The 21,063-nt window shown below is 40.3% G+C and overlaps 1 protein-coding gene across 3 annotated transcripts in view; it reads right to left on the bottom strand.

Moving 5' to 3' along the window:
* ARMC3 (armadillo repeat containing 3) overlaps positions 1-20,614 on the bottom strand; it is a 129,334-nt gene extending 108,720 nt beyond the window's left edge. For 2 of the 3 annotated variants that reach the window (XM_033209121.1, XM_033209122.1), the window contains exons 1-2: positions 20,530-20,614; positions 16,693-16,741 (exon numbers count right to left, since the gene is read on the bottom strand). In XM_033209121.1, the coding sequence (XP_033065012.1) occupies positions 16,693-16,740 (48 nt within the window). In that variant the 5' untranslated portion in view covers position 16,741; positions 20,530-20,614. Of the gene's footprint in view, positions 1-15,443; positions 15,623-16,692; positions 16,742-20,529 lie in introns of all 3 variants that reach the window. The other variant, XM_033209123.1, reaches the window with a different exon arrangement.
* Between the last annotated feature and the right edge of the window lie 449 nt (positions 20,615-21,063).

Below are 21,063 nucleotides of genomic sequence, written 5' to 3'. Positions count from 1 at the left end.
TTCATCTATCATTCAGTTTTGTCTTCTGCTATTATGCTTGAGAACCCACTAATTTTTCTCTGTCTGTCCATAGATTGGTTTCCTACAGCACCCACAGTGTTCAGGCTCTCAGGGGTTCTTGGTAGCCAACCAGCAAGTGGTGAAAGATATAGCTTGACTTTTTTAACTACTCCCACTACAGAGATTCTTCAATTGCATTTGGATCCCCAGTCCATTTACTCCCTCTGCTTTCTCTCCCTTTATCAGCTTTCTCCCTTCTTCCCCTCTTAAGTTGCTTAGATTGTATGTTCTATTATCTGAATAACACTTCTGCTAAATCCTAAACCTCCTTGTCTGTCTTATCATCAGATGAATCTTCCGAAACCCAAACCACAAGTGAACACTAGTATTTTCTTCTTTGTATTTGTACCCAAGTGTCCAACCATTCTCAAAGAATGTTAAGCTAGAAGAAAGTATCATTGTAAATTCATGACCAGCAATTGAGAGGGCCTCACTGCACACCAGGTTTCTACATTTCTTTTGTAAACTTGATTTCTCCTTCTCAAGAAAACAAAATTGGCCCGGCGCGGTGGCTCAAGCCTGTAATCCCAGCACTTTGGGAGGCCGAGACGGGCGGATCATGAGGTCAGGAGATCGAGACCATCCTGGCTAACACGGTGAAACCCCGTCTCTACTAAAAAATACAAAAAACTAGCCGGGCGATTTGGCAGGCGCCTGTAGTCCCAGCTACTCGGGAGGCTGAGGCAGGAGAATGGCGTAAACCCAAGACGCGGAGCTTGCAGTGAGCTGAGATCCGGCCACTGCGCTCCAGCCTGGGCGCCAGACTCTGTCTCAAAAAAAAAAAAAAAAAAAAAAAACAAAATTATTTCAAACATTTCTACTATCCTTGAACATTTAACACTCCTACTTCCCCCTTTCTTTCCTCCTTGCCCAGCAAAATTTTCAGAAAAAATAAAGTTACCAGATGGAAACTCCATCAACTTCCAACTTGCAAATTCAAATCTACCTATATCTGCACATGTTCTTCTATTACATCAGAGAAAATATCCAAGGCCAATCCCTAAAAGGTGCTTTGGCTTTTTTTTCACTCACTCACTTTCATTAATTAATTCATGTGTTTAATAAACATTTATTGAATCCCTATTAAGTGCCAGACACTAAGACTAGCACATTAGATAACTCAATCTCCTATTCTCACAGAATGGACACATTCTCATCTTTAATAATACTTAAAGTATTATTAATATAATATAAATTAATAATACTCAAAGTATTATTAATATAATATAAATTAATACTTTGAGCATTATTAATATAATATAAATTAATAATACTTTATATTATTAATCATCCCTTTTGTCTCATGAGTAGTCAACTCCTCCCTGTCAACTAAATTCCTCCATTACTTCTTTTGAATCCAACTTACAGAGGGCCAATTTAGATGCAATACAATGAAGTTATTTTCAGTGTAAGTTTGATGAGTTTTGAGGAATGTATACATCTGTATAGAATTTTAAGAAACAGATCTGTGTAACCAACCACTCCAAACAATATGTGAAGGTTTCCATGCCCCAAAACATTCTCTCTTGCCTCATTGCAGTTAATTCCCCTCCTATGACTGGTCCCAGACAACCACTGATCTCCTTTCTTTCACTACAGATCAATTTCGCCTGTCCTATAATTTAGTACTAATGAAATTACTACATAGGGACCTTTTGTGTAGTCTTCTTTCATGTGGCAGAATATTTTTGGGATCCATGTTTCATGGATCTCATTTGTTTTTACCTTTCTTTTTACTGCTGAGTAGTATCCCATTGTATATCACAATTTGTTTATCCATTCAACTGTCGATGGACCTCTGGGTTGTTTCAGGTTGGAGCCATTATGTATAAAAGCTGCCATGCACATTTTTATACAAGTTTTCTTATGGACAAATGTTTTCCTTTCTCTTGAGCAAATGCCTAGAAGTAAAATTTCTGGCTTGTCTGGCAAGTGCATGTTTAACTTTATAAGAAAATATAATTTTGGGACATTGCAGCTCATGGCTGTAATCCCAGCACTTTGGGAGGCTGAGGCGGAAGAATCACTAGAGGCCAAGAGTTAAAGACCAGCCTGGGCAACATAGTGAGACCCTATCTCTACAAAAAGTTAAAAAATTAGCCAGGTGTGGTGGCACACACCTGTAGTCCTAGCTACTTGGGAGGCTGAAGTGGGAGAATTGCTTGACCCAGGAGTTCAAGTCTGCAGTGAACTACAATCATACCACTGCATTCCAGCCTGGGCAACAGAGTGAGACCCTGTCTCAAAAAAAGAAAAAATACAATTTAGTTTTCCAAAGTAGTTCTACCATTTGCATTCCCATCAGCAATGTATCTGTATCCAACATAGTATTTTTTATCTCTTCAGTTATTTAGGTCTTAATTTGTCTCAGGAATGTTTCACAGTTTTCAGCATATAGGTATTGATTTTATTTTGTTAAACAAATGTCTAAGTATTTCATTGTTTCTTTGCTATCGCATAGCCTTTTTTGCCATCATGTATCTTAAACTTGTGTTATTAGGTGAATAACACTTAGGACCATTAGAAAAATAAATCTTTGTATCATTATAAAATGTCCATCTTTTTCTCAGGTAATATTCTTTGTCCTGCAATTGTAATATATTTCATTTGGTATTAACAAAGGTGCTCCAGATTTCTTATGATTAGTGTTTGCATGGTATATATCTTTTTTCATGTTTTTATTTTTATGTGTACCTTTATACGTAAAGGAGGATTCTTACAGACAGGTTAGAGTTGAGTCTTGCTTTTTTACTCAGTTGGACAATCACTTTTTATTGGAATATTAGATTATTTATATCCAATGTGGTTATTGATGTGGTTGGGTTTTAATTGATCATCTTGCTATTTGTTTTCACTTTGTCACATTTGCTCCCTGTTCCTTTTATCCTGCCTTTTTTCAGTTAATTCGGTTTTTTTTAGGATCCCATTTTACCTCCTCTGTTGGCTTATTAACTGATTTTCTCCTGGTTATAGGTCACATTTTCCTTTTTTGCTTATCTAATAATTTTGTATTGGATACTGGGCATTGTGAAAATTATGTAGCTGAGCATGTAGATTCTTTTGGGGGCTGGAGGAGGAAGAGTATTCCTTAAAGTATATTGAAGTTTGTTCTGGCAGGCCATTGTTTTACTTATGGATCAGGTTAATCTATTTAAAGCCTGTCTTTAAGCTTTATTAGGTAGGGCAGGACTAGAGAAACCTTTACTGTGGGGCTGGATAGTTTAGCCACATGACTATTAAGGCGTGACTTTTCTGGGAACTCTTCCCAATGCCCCAGGTATTCAATAAGACCCTCCATGCCTTCCAAGCAAATTACAGTGCTTCCCAGACCAGTGCAACCTCTAGAAAGGATGTGACTTACAGCACCCTGAGAGTTGTTCATGCATGTCCTTCGCCATGTGGAGTTTCACCCCATACAAATTAGAATTCAGAGAATCCAGAGGACCATTAACCAGATTTCTGGAATTATTGCTATATGTTGGTCTGTTCTTTTTGGTACTCTACCCTGCAAACTGCAGCCACCTTATTCTCCCTGAACTCTGATTTCTTGTAACTCTTTTATTTTAAAATAAAAACCAACTTTCTCTAGATAGTAATCATCCTCTGTACACCATATTACACTTCCTTGTCTTTCACAATCAAAAACCTTACGAATATTTACTTGTCTCACTCTCACTCCTTGCTGCCCATATCCAATCTGACTTTCACCCTCATTAACTTACCAAAATAGTTCTCACTAAAGCCACCATGTGGGAGCACCATGTCACCCAGGACTTCTTGAGAGTTTTATTTCATTTCTAAAGAAAACAATACAATAATACTTGAAACTACAAGAGTTATGGTGTATTTGTCAGGCCTCCATCTCTCTTTTTATTGTTTTTATTCGTAGTAGTTTGGGGGTTGAAATTCCTTGGACGACTGGGCCTGCTTGCTTGCTTTTCTTTCTCTTCTTCCACAGCTGTTATTTTTCTGAATTTAACACACTGCATTATGTCTTTGATTTACATGTCTGCTTCAGTATGTTGTACTTCCATTCGCTCTGTTGCTCAGGCTTGATTTCTCAACTTGTCCCCTTCTCACACTCCATGTCCTACCCATCAGCACATCCTGCCAGCTCGACCTTCAAAGCTCATCCTCACTCTGGCCACATCTCATCTTCTTCACGGCGACTTCCTGGGTCCAAGCTGCCATTAGATCTTAACTGCACTACTGTAACAACTTCCAAGCTGCTGTTTCAGTTTTCATGTTTCTCCCACATTGTAGCTAGAACAATCTTATTTTTCATTTTAAATACAAATCAGATGTCACTACTCCTCTCTTTGTCACATTCCAATGAATTCTCCTTTGTGCACATTGGGAAAAAACCCAACTTGCTTAACATAGCCTAATGTCCTACGTGGTTGTCACCATCTCACCATCTTTGTGACCCCCTCCTACAACTTGCTCACTAATCTTCTGCCACACTAACCTTCCTGGCATTCCTCAAACACACTGCATAAGGCAGTGTGGTCTGGCTGGGGTCCCCTCCCAGATATTTGCACAGAATACCGCCTCATTTCATTTAAGTGTGTTTTGGTTGAGATCCCACCAAGAAGGCCTGCCCTGACCAAGATTCTATTTAAAGAGGCCCCATCACACTCCTTACCATATCCGACTTTATTTTTCTTCATTCATCGTATCACTACCTGAATTATATTATTATTAAATGACTGTTTCTCCCACTATAATATAAGCTGCCTTGGGGCCTGAACTTTCCTTTCTCCCCATCTTTATGCCCAGGATGTGGAAGAATGCTTGCATATGGTAGGCACTCTATATTTGTCCAGCAAATAAATACATTTCTTCAGGCAAAGGACCATGCTGTTTCTCTGTCTCCATCACCTATGAACAATACCTGGAAGATGGAAGTACTTGGAAAATGTCTGTAAAGGAATGTATTAAAGTGCCCCTGGAAATTTTTTCTATTCTTGTGGCCTTAAAGTGCCTTAACTGTATACTGTTTGCTGATGTCAGGAGAAAGGGCTCTAAATCAGAGGTCCATGGAGCTATCAGTAGGCTTTGGGGGTACATTCTCTATGTGAAATTATATGTAAAACACTCGGAGTACATTTCAGAGGGGGGAGGGCCCACAGTTCCCAACCTACCTTCAAAAGGCTCCTTGATTGCCCCGCAAGCTCCTAAAAACCACAGCCTTAGATCATCTTCACCACTTACGGCACTTTCCCTCATGTCCCAGCTGGCCATCTTCTCTACCAACCCACATCCAAAACAGATTTCCCTTCCCTCTTGGAACTTTCATCCCAGAGACCTCTCATGTTTCTATATTTTTCAAGCTGATTATATAAGCATGTGAATAAGGATACAATGGTTAAGCATGGGCATGTCATGATCACCACAGAAAAACAAGTCTCAGAGGAGTAGGTAGAGTACACGAAAATACATTTGAACATAAGCGTTAGTAAATATCATTTAATAGTCACATGTGGTTATTTAAATGTGATTCTATAATAATTAAAATTAATTTTAAAGACCAGGTGCAGTGAGTCATGCTTGTAATCCCAGCACTTCGGGAGGCCGAGGTGGGAAGATCTTTTGAGCCCGGGAGTTCGAAACCAGCCTGGGCAACAGAGTGAGACCCTGTCTCTACAAAACATACAAAAATTAGCAGGGTATGGTGATGTGTGCCTTTAGTCCCAGCTACTCAAGAGGCTGAGCAGGGAGGATCACTTGAGCCTGGGAGGTGGAGGCTGCAGTGAGCCATGATTGTGCCATTGCACTCCAGCCTGGGAGACAGAGCAAGACCCTGTCTCAAAGAAGAAGAAGAAGGAGAAGGAGAAGGAGAAGGAGAAGGAGAAGGAGGAAGACGACGACGACAATATGGGGGATGAGAAGCTTAAAGGGAAGCTTGAGACTGTAAGAGTTGCAATCCAATGGGCTGACAAAGAAGGGGAAATACCAATGTTTGGCAGAGAGTAGAGAAACTTGGCATGACACTTGTTTCTCCTACAGAGTCTGTACCATTATAGTAATTTTTTATTAAAAAGGGCACTGAGGGGGGGCGGAGCAAGATGGTCGAATAGGAACAGCTCCAGTCTCCAGCTCCCAGCGCGAGCAACATAGAAGACAGGTGATTTCTGCATTTTCAACTGAGGTACTGGGTTCATCTCACTAGGGAGTGCCAGACAATCGGTGCTGGTCAGCTGCTGCAGCCTGACCCGCCAGAGCTGAAGCAGGGTGAGGCATCGCCTCACCTGAGAAGCCAAGGGGGAAGGGAATCCGTTTTCCTAGCCAGGGGAACTGAGACACACAACACCTGAAAAATCGGGTAACTCCCACCCCAATACTGTGCTGCACCAAGGGTCTTAGCAAACGGGCACACCAAGAGATTATATCCTACACCTGGCTGGGAGGGTCCCACGCCCGCCCACGGAGCCTCCCTCATTGCTAGCATAGCAGTCTGCCATCTAACTGCAAGGCAGCAGCGAGGCTGGGGGAGGGGCGCCCGCCATTGCTGAGGCTTAAGTAGGTAAACAAAGCCACTGGGAAGCTCGAACTGGGTGGAGCTCACAGCAGCTCAAGGAGCCCTGCCTGTCTCTGTAGACTCCACCTCTGGGGACAGGGCACAGCTAATCAACAACAACAACGACGACAACAACAAAGCAGCAGAAACCTCTGCAGATGCAAACGACTCTGTCTGACAGATTTGAAGAGGGCAGTAGATCTCCCAACACGGAGGTTGAGATCTGAGAACGCACAGACTGCCTGCTCAAGTGCGTCCCTGACCCCTGAGTAGCCTAACTGGGAGACATCCCCCACTAGGGACAGACCGACACCCCACACCTCACACAGTGGAGTACACCCCTGAGAGGAAGCTCCCAAAGCAAGAATCAGACAGGTACACTCGCTGTTCAGCAATATTCTATCTTCTGCAGCCTCTGCTGCTGATACCCAGGCAAACAGGGTATGGAGTGGACCTCAAGCAATCTCCAACAGACCTACAGCTGAGGGTCCTGACTGTTAGAAGGAAAACTAACAAACAGGAAGGACACCCACACCAAAACCCCATCAGTACGTCACCATCATCAAAGATCAGAGGCAGATAAAACCACAAAGATGGGAAAAAGCAGGGCAGAAAAGCTGGAAATTCAAAAAATAAGAGCGTATCTCCCCCTGCAAAGAACACAGCTCATCGCCAGCAACGGATCAAAGCTGGACGGAGAATGACTTTGACGAGATGAGAGAAGAAGCCTTCAGTCCATCAAACTTCTCAGAGCTAAAGGAGGAATTACGTACCCAGTGCAAAGAAACTAAAAATCTTGAAAAAAGAATGGAAGAATTGATAACTAGAATAATTAATGCAGAGAAGGCCATAAACGAACTGACAGAGATGAAAACCATGAAACGAGAAATACATGACAAATGCACAAGCTTCAGTAACTGACTCGATCAACTGGAAGAAAGAGTATCAGCGATTGAGGATCAAATGAATGAAATGAAGCGAGAAGAGAAATCTAAAGAAAAAAGAAGAAAAAGGAATGAACAAAGCCTGCAAGAAGTATGGGATTATGTAAAAAGACCAAATCTACATCTGATTGGGGTGCCTGAAAGTGAGGGGGAAAATGGAACCAAGTTGGAAAACACTCTTCAGGATATCATCCAGGAGAACTTCCCCAACTTAGTAGGGCAGGCCAACATTCAAATTCAGGAAATACAGAGAACGCCACAAAGATACTCCTCGAGAAGAGCAACTCCAAGACACATAATTGCGAGATTCACCAAAGTTTAAATGAAGGAAAAAATCTTAAGGGCAGTCAGAGAGAAAGGTCGGGTTACCCACAAAGGGAAGCCCATCAGATTAACAGCAGATCTCTCGGCAGAAACAATATTAACCTTAAATGTAAATGGACTAAATGCTCCAATTAAAAGACACAGACTGGCAAACTGGATAAAGAGTCAGGACCCATCAGTTTGCTGTATTCAGGAGACCCATCTCACATGCAGAGACATACATAGGCTCAAAATAAAGGGATGAAGGAAGATCTACCAAGCAAATAGAGAACAAAAAAAAGCAGGGGTTGGAATCCTAGTCTCTGATAAAACAGACTTTAAACCATCAAAGATCAAAAGAGACAAAGAAGGACATTACATAATGGTAAGGGGATCAATTCAACAGGAAGAGCTGACTATCCTAAATATATATGCATCCAATACAGGAGCACCCAGATTCATAAAGCAAGTCCTTAGAGACTTACAAAGAGACTTAGACTCCCATACAATAATAATGGGAGACTTCAGCACCCCACTGTCAACATTAGACAGATCAACAAGACAGAAAGTTAACAAGGATATCCAAACTCATCTCTGCAGCAAGCAGACCTAAGAGACATCTACAGAACTCTCCACCCCAGATCAACAGAATATACATTCTTCTCAGCGCCACATCACACTTATTCCAAAATTGACCACATAATTGGAAGTAAAGCACTCCTCAGCAAATGTACAAGAACAGAAATTGTAACAAACTGTCTCTCAGACCACAGTGCAATCAAACTAGCACTCAGGACTAAAAAACTCAATCAAAACCACTCAACTACATGGAAACTGAATAACCTGCTCCTGAATGACTACTGGGTACATAACGAAATGAAGGCAGAAATAAAGATGTTCTTTGAAACCAATGAGAACAAAGATACAACATACCAGACACATTTAAAGCAGTGTGTAGAGGGACACATTTAAAGCAGTGTGTAGAGGGAAATTTATAGCACTCAATGCCCACAAGAGAAAGCAGGAAAGATCTAAAATGGACACTCTAACATCACAATTAAAAGAACTAGAGAAGCAAGAGCAAACACATTCAAAAGCTAGCAGAAGGAAAGAAATAATTAAGATCAGAGCAGAACTGAAGGAGATAGAGACACAAAAAACCCTCCAAAAAATCAATGAATCCAGGAGTTGGTTTTTTGAAAAGATCAACAAAATTGATAGACTGCTAGCAAGACTAATAAAGAAGAAAAGAGAGAAGAATCAAATAGACGCAATAAAAAATGATAAAGGGGATATCACCACCGACCCCACAGAAATACAAACTACCATCAGAGAATACTATAAACAACTCTATGCAAATCAACTAGAAAATCTAGAAGAAATGGATAATTTCCTGGACACTTACACTCTCCCAAGACTAAAGCAGGAAGAAGCAGAATCCCTGAATAGACCAATAGCAGGCTCTGAAATTGAGGCAATAATTAATAGCCTACCAACCAAAAAAAGTCCAGGACCAGATGGATTCACAGCTGAATTCTACCAGAGGTACAAGGAGGAGCTAGTACCATTCCTTCTGAAACTATTCCAATCAATAGAAAAGAGGGAATCCTCCCTAACTCATCTTATGAGGCCAACATCATCTTGATACCAAAGCCTGGCAGAGACACAACAAAAAAAGAGAATTTTAGACCAAGATCCCTGATGAACATCGATGTAAAAATCCTCAATAAAATACTGGCAAACCGGATCCAGTGGCACATCAAAATCTTATCCACCATGATCAAGTGGGCTTCATCCCTGGGATGCAAGGCTGGTTCAACATACGCAAATCAATAAATGTAATCCAGCATATAAATAGAACCAAAGACAAAACCACATGATTATCTCAATAGATGCAGAAAAGGCCTTTGACAAAATTCAACAGCCCTTCATGCTAAAAATGCTCAATAATTCGGTATTGATGGAACATATCTCAAAATAATAAGAGCTATTTATGACAAACCCACAGCCAATATCATACTGAATGGGGAAAAACTGGAAAAATTCCCTTTGAAAACTGGCACAAGACAGGAATGCTCTCTGTCACCACTCCTATTCAACATAGTGTTGGAAGTTCTGGCTAGGGCAATCAGGCAAGAGAAAGAAATCAAGGGTATTCAGTTAGGAAAAGAAGAAGTCAAATTGTCCCTGTTTGCAGATGACATGATTGTATATTTAGAAAACCCCATCGTCTCAGCCCAAAATCTCCTTAAGCTGATAAGAAACTTTAGCAAAGTCTCAGGATACAAAATTAACGTGCAAAAATCACAAGCATTCTTACACACCAGTAACAGACAAACAGAAAACCAAATCATGAATGAACTTCCATTCACAATTGCTTCAAAGAGAATAAAATACCTAGGAATCCAACTTACAAGGGATGTAAAGGACCTCTTCAAGGAGAACTACAAACCACTGCTCAGTGAAATAAAAGAGGACACAAGCAAATGGAAGAGCATACCATGCTCATGAATAGGAAGAATCAATATCGTGAAAATGGCCATACTGCCCAAGGTAATTTATAGATTCAATGCCATCCCCACCAAGCTACCAATGAGTTTCTTCACAGAACTGGAAAAAACTGCTTTAAAGTTCATATGGAACCAAAAAAGAGCCCGCATTGCCAAGACAATCCTAAGTCAAAAGAACAAAGCTGGAGGCATCATGCTACCTGACTTCAAACTATACTACAAGGCTACAGTAACCAAAACAGCATGGTACTGGTACCAAAACAGAGATATAGACCAATGGAATAGAACAGAGTCCTCAGAAATAATACCACACATCTACAGCCATCTGATCTTTGACAAACCTGAGAAAAGCAATGGGGAAAGGATTCCCTATTTAATAAATGGTGCTGGGAAAATTGGCTAGCCATAAGTAGAAAGCTGAAACTGGATCCTTTCCTTACTCCTTATACGAAGATTAATTCAAGGTGGATTAGAGACTTAAATGTTAGACCTAATACCATAAAAACCCTAGAAGAAAACCTAGGAATACCATTCAGGACATAGGCATGGGCAAGGACTTCATGTCTAAAACACCAAAAGCAATGGCAGCAAAAGCCAAAATTGACAAATGGGATCTAATTAAACTAAAGAGCTTCTGCACAGCAAAAGAAACTACCATCAGAGTGAACAGGCAACCTACAGAGTGGGAGAAAATTTTTGCAATCTACTCATCTGACAACGGGCTAATATCCAGAACCTACAAAGAACTCAAACAAATTTACAAGAAAAAAACAACCCCATCAAAAAGTGGGTAAAGGATATGAACAGACATTTCTCAAAAGAAGACATTCATACAGCCAACAGACACATGAAAAAATGCTCATCATCACTGGCCATCAGAGAAATGCAAATCAAAACCACAATGAGATACCATCTCACACCAGTTAGAATGGCAATCATTAAAAAGTCAGGAAACAACAGGTGCTGGAGAGGATGTGGAGAAATAGGGACACTTTTACACTGTTGGTGGGATTGTAAACTAGTTCAACCATTATGGAAAACAGTATGGCAATTCCTCAAGGATCTAGAACTAGAAGTACCATATGACCCAGCCATCCCATCAATGGGTACATACCCAAAGGATTATAAATCATGCTGCCATAAAGACACATGCACACGTATGTTTATTGCGACACTATTCACAATAGCAAAGACTTGGAATCAACCCAAATGTCCATCAGTGACAGACTGGATTGAGAAAATGTGGCACATATACACCATGGAATACTATGCAGCCATAAAAAAGGATGAGTTTGTGTCCTTTGTAGGGACATGGATGCAGCTGGAAACCATCATTCTTAGCAAACTATCGCAAGAACAGAAAACCAAACACCGCATGTTCTCACTCATAGGTGGGAACTGAACAATGAGATCACTTGGACTCAGGAAGGGGAACATCACACACCGGGGCCTATCATGGGGAGGGGGGAGGGGGGAGGGATTGCACTGGGAGTTATACCTGATGTAAATGACGTGTTGATGGGTGCTGACGAGTTGATGGGTGCAGCACACCAACATGGCACAAGTATACATATGTAACAAACCTGCACGTTATGCACATGTACCCTAGAACTTAAAGTATAATAATAATAATAAAAAGGGCACTGAGAATAAAATGATAGTGATAACAGAGTGCCACATGACTAAATAAATAATACTGTGCTGTCATTACATATCCCATCTGCTTTCCCATAAGAAAGTCACAGTCACCAATAAGCTTGTTAAGAAACTATAATTTCACACTCTTTACAAAAATAAATGATAAAACAAAATTATTTACAAAAAGAATGAAAGAAAATGGAAGCATTTTTGCTAAGTTTTGAATTTTAAGTCCCGTCTATTAGAGTGGCCATAGGCTTCTAGACATATTTTTATGTCTCTGTTAAGGAATAATACTGTCTAGAATAGTGCTGTCCAATAGCACTTCAGCAATGAAAATGTTCTGATTTTGTGCTATCCAATATGGTAGTCACAGGTCACAAGTGGTTCTTTATTCTTTAGCATTTGAAATGTACCTAATGTAACTGAGAATCCGAATTTTTAACTTCTTTTTAAAAAAACAGACACAGAGTCTTGCTGTTTTTCCCAGGCTCATCTTGATCTCCTGGCTTCAAGCGATCCTTCCGCCTCCGCCTCCCAAAGTGCTGGGATTACAGATGTGACCCACTGTACCTGGCCTTTAAAATTAATAATTTTAATCATTATAAGTTCAAATTTTAATAACCACATGTGCCTAGTGGTTGTAGTATTGGCACAGGTCTAAAAAAAATACAAAATTACAAAGATGACCTCAGTGAAAATAGATCATCACAGTTGAGTGATTTTTACAGTGCCAATAAGTACAAATAAAAGGCTTTTAAAACTTCGATTTCAATACGTTTACAACAGCAGTGGTCCCAGATCATGAGGCACTAATTGTATAGGAAAAGAGAGATAGATAAACAGGAGGAGGTAGACAGCGTTCATCTAATAGGAACTTTCAGTAGAGAATATCTAGACATCGGTAAAAATTTGCTAAAATGTCTAAAGATTAAAATGAAAGCAGCTAATATAGCTTTTAGTTTGCTTTATAACCTGATCAAAGTAGTAAACTTTTGGAGTAAGATGAGCAAGCTGAAAATTATCTGTATGGTTTTATATCTGTATATTGTTTATGAATTTATATTTTTTATTAATTCATAGTGTTTAACTGTGAAGAGGGAGAAAGATGGGAAAAGAAGTTCTTACAACTTCTTTACATAGCAAAATAAATGATAATATTATTTACAAGAAGAATGAAAGTAAATGGAAGCATTTTGGCTAAACTTTGAATTTTAAGACCAGTCAATTTGAGTGGCCATAGGCTTCTAGAATATTTTTGTGTCTCTGTTAAGGAATAATACTGTCTAGAATAGTGCTGTCTAATAGGCCTTCAATGATAAAAATGTTCTGATTCTGTGCTGCCCAGTAGGGTAGGCACAGACCATTTATTTATTTATCTTTTAAAGTCCACAGTACTGTTGTCAGTCTATGACAAAGAATGAAAGGTTGAGTTCTGAGATTGATGAAGGAGGTCCAGGAAAACCCAGGAGACCTCACCCTCTTCCCAGGAATTGGATTTGGTTGTGCAGCTGAGGAGGCATGTTCTACTATTTTCCATTGCTGTGATTCTATACTCACCCTGCTTAGCTTCCTGTGTGCATTTAACTAAGGAAAGAAAGTCCTGACCCATTAACATAAATATTCAATTAACTTGATACTTAATCATTGTGGTTCCAGGGCCAGGTCATAGTCTCTTGGGAGTTTAGATCTTGTGGCTTTATCCACTGAAGCTCAGTCACCTCTGAAATATTAAAAGACTACAATTTCCATGCTTGCAAACTCAAAAATCTGACCATAAATTATGATGGCCACACACCAGGCCTCAGGGGACTTCAGTGGCCAGCTGGTCTTCCATGCTTCATCCCTGACTTCCCTGTCTCCTTTGACAGTTCATACAAACCTGTTCAGTTCTGTAGAATGATGAACAGCACCCTCGACTACATCATTAATAATAACAACATCTACCAAGCTCTTACCTAATGCCAGGCACTGTTCTAAGCATCTTACATTTATCTAACCTTACTTCATTGATGTGAGTGGGTCTTCCTATGAGTTAAGCAGTATCACATCCTCACTGTGGTGCACAGAGGTTAGAAAGTTCACCCAAGTTCATAGATGGACAGAAGTGGATAATGGAGTAAGGACCCAAACTCAGGTGGCTTAGCCCCAGAGCCTGTACTCTTAGTCACTGAATATCTTGCCTTATACTAAATCATGCCTAGTAGAGTCATTTCTATTAGGAATTATTTTATGCAATATTCCACAGTCAAATTTTTCCTTTTATTAAAGCATCACAAACAGCCTTTTGGCCAGATATGGAAATGACTTGGAAAGGAAAAATATAGTTGTATTGGTCAATCAAGCCATATCTTTTCCATATGTAGGCATCTTCTTAGCTAGTGTCTCTTTTATGAGAAGAAGATGTAAATTGGTACCATATATGCATATATTAATGTTACTACAAATAAGAATATTAAGAAAAGCAAAGGGAGTTTTTTGTTTTAATCCTATTGCCAACACTTTTCTTGCTGTCTTTGTTACTCATTTTAACCTGTAGAGGAAAGCCTGATAAAAATTAAAGTCTTTGGAAACAATGTATCTAGGAAACGTATAAGAAGCAAATTACCATTAGCTGACAGAGAAAAGTTTATTTTCTTAAGTAGTTATATTTTTCTTTAAATGTGGTTTTCATTTACAATGTGTAGAAGAACAAACCTTTATTGACTTTAGAGGTATATTCTGGAACGAGTTCCAGGTTAAGATACTGTAAATTATGGCATACTGCTTTGAAGTATGAAAACAAATACTGTAGAAAAGGACTTATGTATTATTTTAATACCACTCTGTCAGTTTTGGTTTGTTCGTTTGTTTGTTTGTTTTTTGAGATGGAGTCTCGCTCTGTCCCCCAGGCTGGAGTGCAGTGGCGTGATCTCGGCTCACTGCAAGCTCCGCCTCCCGGGTTCACGCCATTCTCCTGCCTCAGCCTCGCGAGTAGCTGGGACTACAGGCGCCCGCCACCAGGCCCGGCTAAGTTTTTGTATTTTTAGTGGAGATGGGTTTTCACTGTGTTAGCCAGGATGGTCTCTATCTCCTGACCTCGTGATCCGCCTGCCTCAGCCTCCCAACACTGTCAGTTTTACAGTCAGAGTAGAAGGGTGGAAGTCCCCTGGGAAAGACAAGGAAAAGTAAGGACCGTTGGTCAGTGTTACACCCGCCATTGGCTACCTCCAAGGCTGTTGGGAGCTGAGGGAGCAAGAGCTCTATTTTGTTAATGCTAGGACTGTGTTTCTCAAGTTCTCCATTGTGTCCCCAAGGATTGGAGTCCAGAGGACAATATCAGCAAGACATTATGAAGTTATAGAAAGTGTATTGCACACATACATCTATTGTTTATTAGTCCCGTAATTCTAATTGTAATCAGAATACGTTTTTGCTAATAAGATGCCAATAATGCTATTTGGTAGCAGAAAGGGGGGTAATACAAACCTTGGATGCAATGAAAAGAATAAGAGAATCTGCAATATTTTAGGAATATGTCCTAAGAGAAGCAGCCAGAATGATGAAATATCATGAGATCACAATGCCTACCCCTGCAAAGCCTTCCTGGACCCAGGAAGACAGGCACTTCTGTAGATTTTGTTCCCAACTGTATTGAAGTATCATACCTAGAGGATTGCACAGAGGCGCATGTCTGTGTATGTGTGTATGTGTCTCAGAAGCAGAGTCTAGAGGATCTCATGATAATAGATCTTATTTTCCAAGTGCTATGTGCCAGGCACTAAGACCTTTATGTAACTTATTCTGTTTTAAAGCATATGACAACAGGAATGAGTTGGATATTACAATTCCCATTTTGGAGCTAAAAAAAAAAAAAAACTGAAATAACTTGGCCAAATTTGGCAAATTGGCCACAATAACACAGTTGCCAAGAGGCAGAACTGGCTGAAGGCCCCCAGGGTCTTAACCACAAAGCTCTCAAGGCTGGGGGCAGATTTCTGCCATTAGCCCAGTTTCCTTCAAATTTGAAATTTCTGTGAGTCTGTGGACTCACTCATTTCTTTTCTAATCCTGTTTTATCTGAAGGAAATCACACCAAATGTCTGTTTCAAAATAAGTTTCTAAACTGAAAATTGTCAAAGGTCATTTTTCACTTTTAACACAACCTTTCAATAATTGATAAACTTTAAAGAGATAAGATAAAATCCTGTTTTTAAAGAGAGAGAAGAGCTTTCAGTGGGGAATGAATTAGCATTTGGAATAAAGATGATGATTCCAGACTAGTCTCTTGATAGAACTGGAAAGGATAGGGACTTCTCATGTGCAATGGTCATCACCAGCCAATCTCATACACATATCTAATAGCTATCGCAGAACTTCCAGTTATTTTTGAAAATTCACTTCATTAATTAACATAAATGAGAGGCTGGCAAATGTAAATGGTAAGTATTTAAAAGAACAACCCAAACTATTTATTCATTAACTAGGCTATAAACATGCTATCTACATACTGGAAAAGCTAATAATTACTCTCTAATTGTGCTAATTATATAATGACAATGTTGTAAATGTTTGTTTATATAATGTTAGATTTCTCTGACTAATCTTATCATTAGTCAGACTTTGGAATTCTGCCATCGCGTATTCATGTATATACTGGTACATGCCAAACTGTGTGAACAATTTATTTTTATAACTGGTTGTTAAAGTGCTACTAATATTCAAATCAGAAACTTACCACATCCTTAGGAGGAAGCTCTACTTCCTTCTTTATCTTTTTACCCATCCTGGAAAAAAATGCAATATATGTTAAAGTGACATTTGCACATACATTTCTCAATTACCTGTGCCCTTGAGAGGAGGTTTCTTTTCTCCTTTAAATTTTTACCTCCTAAAACACAATGCAATATGTGTAGAAATTATCACATATATACAAATATGTCACCTACATCCCAATTTCAAACTCTGCAGTTTTAAGGAACTTATTGATAAGATCATTGAGCGTTAGTCCTGACTTTCAGTTTAGAAAGGAAGTGAATATATTAGTGGCATAACTTAAATAACAAGAAATCATTTACCTTTTTTATAGCTTGCTTATGATGGGCCTAAGAGACTAAGCCCATCAGGTTTCTTTTGAGAACTGCAAGAGTGTTTGTGCCACAAAGGCAGAGGTTTTTGTCTATTTTCTTGCACTGATGTATCCCAAACACCTACAACAGTATCTGGTACATAATCGGCATTTGATATTTATAAACCTCATTAACTCCATTTTTCCTAGGAGTAAAGATCTTATAAATGGTATACAAAATCTACCAGATCTGAGTCAACATTTTTGTCCTTTCCCTGGATAACAAAAAGTTTTCTCTCGTATAATCCACAGCTCAGTAAAAAAGCAATAAAAAAATCTGAAGAGATACATTCTGGGAAAACTGAGGTTACTTCCTTTCTACTTGTCCTCATATATCCATGTCTGTGTGGAAAAAGTGAAAGGAATGGGATTTATGCTTGTTAACATACCACAGAGGAGTAACCCAGCCAGGGTTCAAAGAACTTTTCAGGCCGGGCGGGTGGCTCACGCCTGTAATCCCAGCTCTTTGGGAGGCTGAGGTGGGTGGCTCATGAGGTCAGGAGTTTGAGACCATCCTGGCCAACATAGTGAAATCCTGTCTCTACTAAAATTACAAAAATCAGCTGGGTGTGGTGGCATGTGCCTTGTAGTCCCAGCTACTCAGGAGGCTGAGGCATGAGAATCACTTGAACCTGGGAGGTGGAGGCTGCAGTGAGCCGAGATCATGCCACTGCACTCCAGCCTGGGCAACAGAGTGAGACTCTATCTCAAAAAAATAAAAAAAATAAAAAAATTTTTCAAGATGTTAATGTCTATTAGAATAACCCAGGAAATCTATCTAGTTTTCTTCAATGAGAGTTTGTGGAATTATGTTCGGCATCAGAGCCATCTTAAACGGTATATCGTAGGAGCAATCTTAAATGGTATATCGTAGCCTTAAGGAAATTACCATAGTCTCAGTAGAAATCCTAGGAAGTAGAAAATCCTTGGGGAGAATCTACAGTGTCAGGGTTAGCTCAAATTGCATGTCAAGGATCAAAAGCAACTCCTAGCACTAGAGACACCAGCATTTATCACCTACATTAAAAAGCCACGTCTTCATAGAAACTCCTAGATGCTTCTGAAAGGCATCTATTCCAGGTCTCTAACTTCAGATCACACTACTTTTAAGATTTTTAAGGATCTGTGCAAGCTTATTCACACTATAGCCAATATATTAAAATGTTAAAATGTGCCTGCATTGCCCATTAAATGTCATTTGCATCATGAAAACTTTTGAAGTTTGTATTCGAAATTACTCAGGAAACAGTACATACACCTGGAAATTCTTGTAAAATGAGAAAATTGTTTTCAAATGTAATAAAACATTTATATTAATAAAACATTTAATTAACACTAATTTTTCAGTTCTCTTTTCATATTTTAGAGCCAATATAAGCATTTTTTTCCAAATCTCAAACATCTTCCTTAGGTGCTTGAAAAGTGAACAGGCCCTAGACCTTGTGCCTATAATATTTCAGGCAGACATGCAGAAACTATTCTGGGCAAATGAGAATCTATCCTACAATTAATCTCTAGGGAAAAAAAAAAGAGTTTATAGCACTCTATAACCAGTTCCAAGACAGAGCAGCCTTTGATTTATAAAAGAATTGCTTATGAATAATATTCAGGAAGCAATTAAATTACACCTGCATAAAGTTGTTTTAAATCATCTGATTTTCATGTAGGAACTAATTTTTCCTACTTCAGGATAGTGTTTTTGAGCAATTGCATAGTGCAGAGGTTAGAAGAGCTTACACAGACAGTATTGCAATGATAGAGTATCTCCTAAGCTAGAGAATGAAGTTGTTTTATCATGACCCGGCATGGTGGCTCACTCCTGTAATCCCAGCACTTTGGGAGGCTGAGGCGAGTGGATCACTTGAGGTCAGGAGTTCAAGACCAGCCTGGACAACATGGCAAAACCCTGTCTCTACTAAAAATACAAAAATTAGCCTGGAGTGGCAGTGGCATGTGCCTGTAGTCCCAGCTACTGGGGAGGCTGAGGTAGGACAAACACTTGAGGCTGGGAGGCGGAGGTTGCAATGAGCTGAGATCACGCCATTGCACTCCAGCCTGGTTGACAGAGCGAGACTCTGTCTCCCCCAAGAAAAAAGCCTATGTGTTTTATCACCATACTGGGTATGATAGTTAATGGAGGAGAGACTGAACAGCTGACACAGGCCAGTGGCAATGAGCTACGGAGATGACCCTTACGAGGGTAATACGTTTCACTGTGGAGAATTTGGAAAACAAGGGCACAACAAATAAAATAAAAATCACCTAAAGATAAGCTCAGAGAGATCAATACTATTTCTTTTCTTTTTCTTTTTTCTTTTTTTTTTTTTTTTGAGACAGAGTCTCACTCTGTTGCCCAGGCTGGAGAGTGGCCTGATCTCAGCTCACTGCAACCTTCACCTCCCAGGTTTAGGTGATTCTTCTGCTTCAGCCTCCTGAGTAGCTGGGATTACAGACACTCGCCACCACGCCCAGCTAATTTTTGTATTTTCAGTAGAGACAGGTTTCCCCACATTGACCAGGTTGGTCTCAAACTCCTGACTTCAGGCGATCCACCTGCCTCAGCCTCCCAAAGTGCTGGGGTTACAGGCATGAGCCACCGTGCCCAGCTTTGTGTGTTTTTCTAAAGCGATTTTAATATCTCTGCCTGAATTTCTATCTCCTACTTTCACCTTCCCTTCCTGGGTTCATATTCCTACTAAATTCTTAAATTAACAACTAAACTCATGAAGTCTCAGTTTCCCTTCATTGCTTCAGTCATCTCCAGTGGATTAGCATAACATGCCATTTCAAATATTTTAAAATCCATTAGCTATCTAGCCAGTCTCTGATTATTAAAATTTGTTTCTAATTTTCTGCAAATATAGACAGGGCTGCAACGAACATCCTTGGACATAAAATTTTCATCCATATCCCCAACTATTTCTTTAGGATAAATCTCTAGCAGTAAATTAACTGTGTGAAAACTTCAGGGCATTGGATATGCAAACAACTATTCTCTAAAAATGCATCTTCTTGACTACTGGAGCCATTTTTTTTCCCCACGAGTTGATTGGTCCTTTGTATTTGTTCCTCGTGAACATTCAGCCTATGATTTTAAATATTTTCTAATGAGTTCTGCTTTGAGAATATTTAAAGAGGAGGAGGGCTCGAGAAATCGAGGCTACTTCTGAGTTGCTCATGGTCAAGTAACGGAATCTGATTTGATCTCACCTCAGATCCCCTCTTGGGCCTCAGTTTTGTCACCTGTTGAATGGGAGATGGTGGAATGCTTACGAAACCCACCCCAAGCCCCGTCTAACCCTACAGGCACGGGCAGAAACCAACAACGCCCAGCAAGGTGTTGCCTCACTGACCCCAGCAGTCTGCGCCCACGTGGCATCTTCTCCTTTCCCAGGTTTTCCCAGGTAGGAGGCCTTGGGCCTCCCTACCCTGAGGGGCTAACTTTACCTGCCGGGAGATCCCGCCGAGTAGCTGCTCCGCAAACCCAGCAGACGCCCTGGGCGCGAACCCCCCGGTCCCTTGTTGTGCCTCGTTGCTAGGCGACGCCTCGCCGCGCCTGCGCGCCTGAGCCCTGGGAACGCACGGGGCTGCGAGGGCACCCATTGTCCCTCCGAGGGCAGCGGTCAGTGCGGGAGGAGCCAAGTGCGTCCGCGATTACCTGAATCCAGTGCTTTAGGGGAGAATGGAAACTGGGGGTGGAAGCTGTAAATCAGGAGGCAGTTTAGCCTCGGCTTCTGGCCCGAGGACTGGCTGTAGGTTCAAATATGCAAATACTATTGCATTCTTCCAAATACAGGCGTCAGCCAGAATCTCTGTGCAGATGAAACCCACATTAGCCACCTCCTGCCCAGGCTCCGTTAAGCTGCAGACCTGCACTGCCACGTTTCCCTGCACTAGGATGTCCTATCTGTTCCCACAGAACTTCTCATGGCCCTTCAAAGCCCATTCTCTTCCTCTTTCTTTCCTCTTCCTGCCATTCTT

This window comes from Trachypithecus francoisi, unplaced genomic scaffold (genome assembly GCF_009764315.1).
Source record: "Trachypithecus francoisi isolate TF-2019V2 unplaced genomic scaffold, Tfra_2.0 Lachesis_group9, whole genome shotgun sequence".
Lineage (NCBI taxonomy): Eukaryota > Metazoa > Chordata > Mammalia > Primates > Cercopithecidae > Trachypithecus > Trachypithecus francoisi.
Note: the sequence above shows the minus strand (reverse complement) of the source record. Positions and strands in the feature narration are given on the sequence as shown.